Source organism: Beta vulgaris, chromosome 8 (assembly GCF_026745355.1).
Source record: "Beta vulgaris subsp. vulgaris cultivar EL10 chromosome 8, EL10.2, whole genome shotgun sequence".
Classification (NCBI taxonomy): Eukaryota; Viridiplantae; Streptophyta; class Magnoliopsida; order Caryophyllales; family Amaranthaceae; genus Beta; species Beta vulgaris.
In genome coordinates, this window is record NC_079209.1 from 21,098,919 (window position 1) to 21,107,265 (window position 8,347).

General features: G+C 36.8%; 1 protein-coding gene across 1 annotated transcript; it reads right to left on the reverse strand.

The window, feature by feature from the left end:
- Positions 1 to 659: 659 nt before the first annotated feature.
- On the reverse strand, positions 660 to 3,170 carry LOC125492859 (uncharacterized). Its single transcript, XM_048635595.2, has 4 exons — positions 3,054 to 3,170; positions 1,622 to 2,288; positions 1,102 to 1,189; positions 660 to 1,005 (listed from the first exon to the last, which is right to left on the reverse strand). The coding sequence occupies exons 1-4, from the start codon at positions 3,168 to 3,170 to the stop codon at positions 660 to 662; spliced, it is 1,218 nt and encodes a 405-aa protein (XP_048491552.2).
- Positions 3,171 to 8,347: the final 5,177 nt, after the last annotated feature.

The following is an 8,347-nucleotide window of genomic DNA, read 5'->3' on the forward strand; positions in this document are numbered from 1 at the left end:
TAAATTTTGATGTTTTATCTTCCAAACTATATTAAGCTAAATACCTCTCAATAGGGTACATCCAACGATATTGAACGGGTCCTGCAATCATTGCTTCTTTTGCAAGGTGTACCGACAGGTGAATCATAATCACAAAGAAAGCCGATGGGAAAATCTTTTCTGGCTCGCATAGGATGACGGCTATTTCCTTGTCCATTATTTCTAAGTCTTTCACATTCAATGTCTTAGAGCACAACTCCTTGAAAAATGAGCTCAATTTAATAAGTGGTGTGGACAGTGACTTCGGCCAATCACGTTAGCAAGAGGAAAGATGCTCCATAATGACATGGTAGTCATGGCTTTTCAAACCTGCCAATTTGCGATCTCTCGGCAATGAATTTCGGGAGATATTTGAAGCATAGCCATCAGGGAACTTGACACTCGTCAGGAAGGTACATAGCTTCTTTTTTTCCTCCAAGGATAACGTGTAAGGAGCCGGGGAATCTCCCAACTACCATCGTCTCGTTCTTTAGCATGCTGGGACTTTCTAATTTTCATTTCCTTCAAATCATGTCGTGCATTCAGATTGTCCTTACTTTTCCCTTCTATGTCAAGCAACGTAGCAAGTAAGGTCTCACAAACATTCTTCTCAATTTGCATCACATCTAAATTATGACGCACTAGAAGACTACTCCAATACGCAACTCATAGAAAATGCTCTTTTTTCTCCATATTGCTTTGCATTTGTTCTTTTGATCTTTGCGTCGATTTCTCTTCCTAGTAGGAGTCTCAAAAGATGTAACACATTCAACATCCACTAATTGTTCAAGCACTTCCTCACCCGTTAACTCCTTTGGCTTTGGTCTAATCTCATGTGTGCCGTCAAAAGATGCCCCATCGTACCTCCATTCATGATCAATGGGTAGAAATCGGCGATGACACATGTAACAGTACTTGCCCCCATTTCTTAGCCATTCTGAAGATGTGTCACTGTTGCAAGTAGGACAACTTTTTTCTCCTCCTGTACTTCATCCAGAGAGATCACCATAAGCAGGATAGTCACTAACAGTCCATAACAAAGAAGCGAACAACCTAAACTTCTCTTTTTTTGAGGCATCATACGTCTCCACACCAACATGCCAAAGCAACTTTAGTTCCTCAATTAGAGGTTGGAGATACACATCAATATTCTTCTTAGGTCCCTTAGGGCCTGGAATGAGCGTGGACAAAATCAGAGAATGTTGTTTCATGCAAAGCCATGGAGGCAAATTATATGGTATTAGAACCACTGGCCATGTGCTATGGGGAATATGTCCATTCCTGAAGGGACTGAAGCCGTCACTTGCTAAACCAAGGCGAACATTTCGTGTTTCAAAGGCAAAATATGGATATTTATCGTCAAATGATTTCTAAGCTTTTGAATCGGCTGGATGTGTCATTACCCCATCGTCACTCTGACGTTCATCTGAATGCCATCTCATACTAGCGGCAGTTTTAGATGACATAAACATTCTCTGAAGCCTGGGTATTAAAGGGAAATACCTCATTGTCTGACATGGAAGCTTTTTGGGATTAGGTTATGTAGTGGGATTTTCATTCCCTTGTTCCTTTTTTTTCCATCTTGATGCATGACACTTTATACATTCATCCGCATTAGCATGCTCTTTCCAAAATAGCATGCAATTATTGGGACAAGCATCAATCTTGATGGAGTTAAGAGACAACTTTTTTACCGTCTTTTGAGCTTCGTAGAAGGATTCTGGCAAAGTGTTATTATCTGGCAATGCTTCCTTGAAAAGATCAAGAATCATAGAAAGACTTTTATCTGTTATCCCCCCTAAGCACTTAATGTGAAATAACTTAAGCAGAAAGGACAACTTTGAAAAGTTTTTACAGCCTGGATATAACGGCAACTCAAGGTCTTCCATTAATTTATAAAATGTTTTGGCTTCTTCACTTGGATCTCCTCGAATACCAACCTTAGCCTTTGCATCCACAGCTTCTCCAACCTCAGCATCTACTTCTTGTGTCGCCATTCCAAATGCTTCATACAACATGTCACTCATATAATTATGCTCTACATTTTGATGCGAGTCATCTAAATCATTTGCATCAACTTGGCATTCAAAGCTTTCATCATGTCGTACCCAACGTGTGTAACTCTTAACAATCCCAAACTTTAGTAGATCTAATTCTATTTCCGGCCTAGTTTTCCTCCTCTCATTGTTGCATTTCACACAAGGACATGGCACAACTTGGTTTCCTTTTCCTTGTGTAAAAGCAAACTCTAAGAACTTTTCACACCAGTTCTATACTTGGGGTCATTTTTCTTGCATAGCATCCAGTCACGATTATATGATTCCATAGTGTCCTACCTTTGATCCAAGTAGATCAATAATTTAGTCATGTACGAAACTATTAAATAATTACAACTGTTGGCATAACTCAAATTTCATAAGATGGAAATCCAACAAACTCAAATTTCAAAGTAAAATCATCAAACCTAGCAAACATGATTATAAATAAAAAATCAATTTCAGTCAGTTAAAATGCAGCTTCGTAACAAATTAAATCTGAATTTTCTAATCTAACATTTTATGACAATCAGATATGCTAGAATCACTACATACAGTATGCCTATCTACAATTTTTAGGATAAGGATGTAAGTTCGTTACAGCATATTATAATTTGGTAGCATAAACATTTAGTATTACATGTAAGTGAGGCAATTTGTAAGGAAGAAGATAAAAACAACTAAAAGAGAGATGCCTAATTTCTTATAACATTCAAATTATCTTCCCTTGTCAGGCAAGTCTTGTTCATCTCCACGCTAGTCTACCATGTTTGTTGAGCATCTATGGTCGTAAATTCATCAAAAACCAGAAAGTAGATAATAAGTGTGCACTCATTCTTGGTATTATCAACTCATGTGATCCTAATTCAAGCAAAATATAAGACTGCAAAAGGCTCTTTAATCTTCTCAACACAACTCCGAAGCAAAGTTTCCAAATTTTCTCACTAGCAACTCTAAATCTTAATCTCATATAACACAAGAAATATCTATGGTGCTTACCGCAACCAAATTTAGTGATGCCCAGAATGCAATGACAGCTGTGAAGCCCAAACCAATAACAGCAATTCGATCTTCACAGTTATCCCACTGCATCAAAGTAGTCCAGATTAATGCCATGATATATATTAGATAAAATTACGTTAAGTAATTGAAATGGCTTCTAGTTGGTATATATTAGATAAAATTACATGAAAACATGAATATTGAACACTTTGCAAAAAAAAATTTACTTGAATATTACGACGGTGCAATTCAGGGTGTTAAAAGCAAACTCCTTCTTCGAATTCAGTATCAATGAATATTGAACGCTCTGCAAAAAAAATTATGATTTCGAAAAATTAGGAATTTCAATTATCTTGTGCGTGATTTTGTATAATTGAATGAATTATACAAGCAAACAATCAACTAAAGTAACACTTACCGCCAAAAAAGGAGGGAAATCGTCAATTGCTTTTTCACTTAATTTCACTTCAAATTTCTCGCTAATAATTCCCTCCTTTTTTTGGAAGATCTGAATGATTCTTTGAGATTGCATAGCAGATTTTTCGGTGATGAATTGGCCTTTTTTTGTGCGAGATATGGGAAGAACCGAAGAAGATGGGGGAAGAAGGAGATATGTTATTTCCCTAGGAACACTACAAGAGGGGGGTGAATTGTAGGTGTAGAAATAAACGTAACTTTTTGCGGAAATTAAAACTTAAACGAATAAACAAGCTAGAGGAACACAAGGATTTTTACGAGGAAAATTTCTTGGGCCCAACAAGAAGAAACAACCTCGACCACTAGGGATTTTCAACTCAACACTTTCACTAATTAGGCCAAACAACTTTGTTACAACCTAATTATATTCTCGAGCCACACCTTGAGTTCCTAAACTCAAGTTCCTGAGCCACTGTTCCCTTAACAGCAGTTCCTCTAACCTTCACTCGAAGTTTTATCACACATACAAGCTTCACTCAAAGCCTCTCTCTTACAGAACTTCACTCAAAGTTCCCTTACCTCAAAAACCAAAATACAATTGATCGAAATAAGCTTAGTGGAATTAGAGTAAGAAGGCAAAGAACAAATGGCTATTATGAGAGAATGAAGGCACTGACACTTAATTAGTTAAAATCACTTAATTACTTAGTCAGACACACTTTGGAACTTATCTAAACTTCAATATTTATAGTGTTAATCATGAAGAACGTGGGATTAAAACTAGAGTACATGTTTAGTCCATTAACCCATGATGTTCCTTCCCCTAAGGAACACGTTTCACATCATGTCCCAAGATCCCATGAACTATAAATGAACGTGGATATATTTAGCCACTACTCCTAAGCAATAGGAGTCCTTGAGCTTTATCCGAAAATCAGTTTTATAAAAACAATTTTTATCTTTAAAACTGAATTTTTAATCTTTAAGAAAATAATATCTTTTAAACAAATTCTTTCTAAAAACCGGATATTTATTTTCTTAATTTTTGCGAAAAATAAAATCTTTTTCTTAAACAGATTTTCTTTTTAAAACTGATTTTATCATTTGAAATTAGATATAACTAATTTCCTATAATTTAGGCATGACTTACTCAAATATATTTTTAACCGTTATATTGTTGCACGCCTAAGTCTAGTTCCTTTTATTAACTAAGTTCCTCTAACATATTCATTTAGTGCCACTTAGTTTGTTCCTTACAAAGGAACAAACTCTCATTCTCAAATAAGGCTGCCACTGTTCCTTACCATTCTTACTTTGTTCCTTTACATAGGAACTAGAGATAAAACGCCTAGCTTATATTCTTCTTGATCCAATGCTTGCTCCAATATCAACTCCAATACCTTAAACATCATACACTTAAATAACTCATTAGTTCACTACTTAGTTTGCATCTTTGTTTCTTTGTCATCATCAAAACTAGGGTTCAACAATTTCCCCCTTTTTGATGATGACAACAAAGGTACAAACTAAGGATAATAACAAATAATATAAGTGAATGATAATGAAAAAAATTTTAAAGAAGAAAATGAAAAATAAAACACAATTATAAGTAAAACACACACTAGTAGAAAAACCACGATTTGCGTCGGACCTGGGACCCCCATTTGCGTCGGACTTTGGTTCGACGGCAAAGGCCTCGACGCAAATGACCCAGAGTTGATCTGCGTCGTTTCTCATGCGACGCAGATGAGAGTTATTTGCGTCGCACCTGTATACGGTGCGACGCAAATTGGTCTTCCCCAGCCCCAAGATACAGCAATCCAAACAATGTGCATCGCACACCAAGCAACACGCGACGCATATAACTCATTATTTATTAAAAAAAAATTGGATTTGCGTCGCACACCAAGCAACATGCGACGCAAATCTTTCAGTTTTTTTTTAAAAAAAAAACAGAAACTCAATGAACCATAAATCTGCATTAATAATGTAAAATAAGTATTACAAACCATTATAATTGATACAAACAAATTGTACAATATATACAAACAAATTACATTGCAAATATGTAAAAAATAGTAAACCTAAACCTAGAACAATAAAGGAACATTACAGCCAACGTTTTCCGATGAGCTTGAGGAAGAAGACTTCGAGAAGAACCAATTCCAGATCTGAAAATGAAAATAAAAATTTCAGAATTGAAAGTTAAAAAGAAATCCTAGATCTGAAAATGAACCTTAGACTAGGTTAAATGCCAAAAATGTTAACAAAAAAATCAGATATAAAAAATAAAAATAACAATGTTCTGACAGTAGCCTCATGAGATCTTCCTAATTTATAAGCCTGATATACCATTAGTTGCATATCAGAGTAGCGTTTCAGGTAATTTTGAGAAAATTGACAGGTATTTGGGATGAATTGGGAGGTATTTTGGGAAGTTCATAGAAAACTTCACCCTCCAACTAAAAACGAACGGCCTGCTTGCGAAGACAACTCGCCTTTCGTTTTTTAGGTGTGCGAATGGATTCTTTGATTATTCGAAGTACTCTGTAAGGTTTCATTTTTTATTCCCAGTGAAATAAAATCCAAACTTATAAAAAAGAAAAGGAAATTTTTTATTTTTCAGATCTGAAAATGAAAAAACGAATTTTCAGATTTAAAAACTAAAATAGAAAATCAGATCTAAAGATGAAAAAAATGAAAGCAAAACAGATTAAAAATTGAAAACAAATTGAACCGTCTGTTTACACTATTTCTTCTTCGAACCTGTCTCGTACGCGATCCCCAAACAAAATCTGAAAATTGGTTTCACCAAATCTTCGAACCCACGTACGCTATTTCTATCGCCGGTAGGTACTGTGAGAAGCGGCTCGGCGGAGAAGAGAATCGAGACTGGGCAATGGAAGATTGAGAATGAGGGAGAGGAGATGGAAGGTGAGAGATGAGATGAAGGAAGGTGAGAGAGATGAGAGAAATGGCTCTATCAATTAAGTCTGAGATGTGGGAAGTGGGTGTATAAATATTATAAGGTGAATTGCGTAATTTGCGTCGCACCATCTACTTCCATGCGACGCAGATACGTAATATAATTTGCAACACACCTTATTTCCATTCGACGCACATCATTAATTTGCGTCAGATGGAAGGCAAGATCCGACGTAGATTATCTTTGTGCGTCGCACCCATCACCTAGTACGACGCACATTGGCCTCACTTTCTCCCTACTATGACGCAGCAATATGCGTCGCACAATAGCAGCATGTGACGCAAAAAGGTAATATGCGTCGTACATAGTGAGGGTGCGACGCATATTGCTCGTATCCTGATGTGGTTTTTGATGTTTTGCGTCGTACTCTGTCTGTCATGCGACGCAAATAGATTTTTTGCGTCACTTCCGTGTCAGTGCGACGCACATCAGGAGACGCAAATCGTCGTTTTTCTAGTAGTGAGAATTATAAGTAACTGAATTTTGATTTAACATTTACCTTAACATATTTTTGATTTTTCATTTACCTTATCCATATTTTCAATTTTTTAATTTTTCTTTTTTCTAGTACAGTTTGTTCCTTAAATATTTCCCCCTTTGTCATCCTCAAAAAGAATAGACTCTACATGATTTGATGAATTGATTTAACACCTTAAGACCAATATACAAGCACCATTGGTGGTTAAGTTAGAAAATCAAAGAGTAAACTTGCTCAAACATCATCACATAATACTAGCCATTCCAAGGAAGAAATTATGCAAATCATTTGAAACACAAGACATTATAGCAAAAGTCATTGATTATATAGCACTTGTTCCATAACAAAACAAAGAAAGAAAAGAAAAAAGGATTAAACAAAAGTTGTGTTCCTTGATAAGAAACAGGAACAACAACAAAAAAAAAAACTAAGAAAGGGAAGGGGAATGGTGTTCCTCTACAACTTCTTCTTCAACCACATCCTCTAATTTTTTCATCACCACCCCATGTTGAGTCAACCTGTTCCTTACTCTTCCAAGGACGGGCCATAGAGTCCATCTTCTTTTGTGCGCAACCACGTATCACTCAAGTCTTCATAAGACTTACATGTATCAGTTTTGCATCCAAAGTCCAATGAAGATGATTATAAAATTTATCATATGTTGAGCAGGAAGACAAACATCATTTACCCAGTTAGCATCATCCGGAGTTCCTGTTCCTTACCCTTGGAACTTGAGGCAGATGGGGATTGTGGAAGGAACTGGAGGGTTGAGTGGAAGGTCATCTGTTCCGGAATGGAAACAGAAGGTGAAGGGTGATAAATGGGAGGAAAAATGGTGGTGGTGTGGAAGAGTTGTGGAGGTGGAAGCAAAAGGTTTGGGCCTTTTATTTCATCCTTCAACTGCTCAAAACTGGAAGGAACAGAGAAGGATGAAGGTGAAATGGAGGGCAATTTGTGAAAGGAACGAGAGTTTGGAGATGTGGTGGAGTAGGTTCCTTGAGAGTGAGGGTTCCTGTTCCTCATTATCCGAAAGGACTAATGGAGAGTCCTTGTTGGAAGGAACAGAAACTGAGCAATTCTTATACGAGTGCTCTTCCTCACTCTCGAGGAACAGAGGTTTAGGCTTATGGCAATGTGTTTGCGCCTCTTAGGTTTCGGTTCCTCCGGTTTAGGAACAGGTTCATCCAAGATAACATCATTATCTTCTTCTAAGTCAGTTTAGGCAGTTTTCTTTTCCTGAGGAACTTGGAGCCATTCTCCTTGATGAGACACCTTCTTGGACAGACAACCAAGTCCATTTAGGGTCTTCTCATTCAAGATGTTCCCTTGTTTGACTCCTATTGTGGTCCAACCCGTAAGTCTTACTTCAAAGTGATGAAGTAAAGAAGTTATCAAGGCACCGTACCCAAT

Excerpts from the sequence above, each read along its gene's own strand:
- LOC125492859 (XM_048635595.2), bottom strand. The coding sequence starts at position 3,170 with ATGGCATTAATCTGGACTACTTTGATGCAGTGGGATAACTGTGAAGAT. Across the intron at positions 1,190-1,621 it reads GCATGCTAATGCGGATGAAT|GCCCTAAGGGACCTAAGAAG; the intron begins GTATAAAGTGTC and ends CGCTCATTCCAG. Across the intron at positions 1,006-1,101 it reads TGGCATGTTGGTGTGGAGAC|TACAGGAGGAGAAAAAAGTT; the intron begins GTATGATGCCTC and ends CTCTGGATGAAG.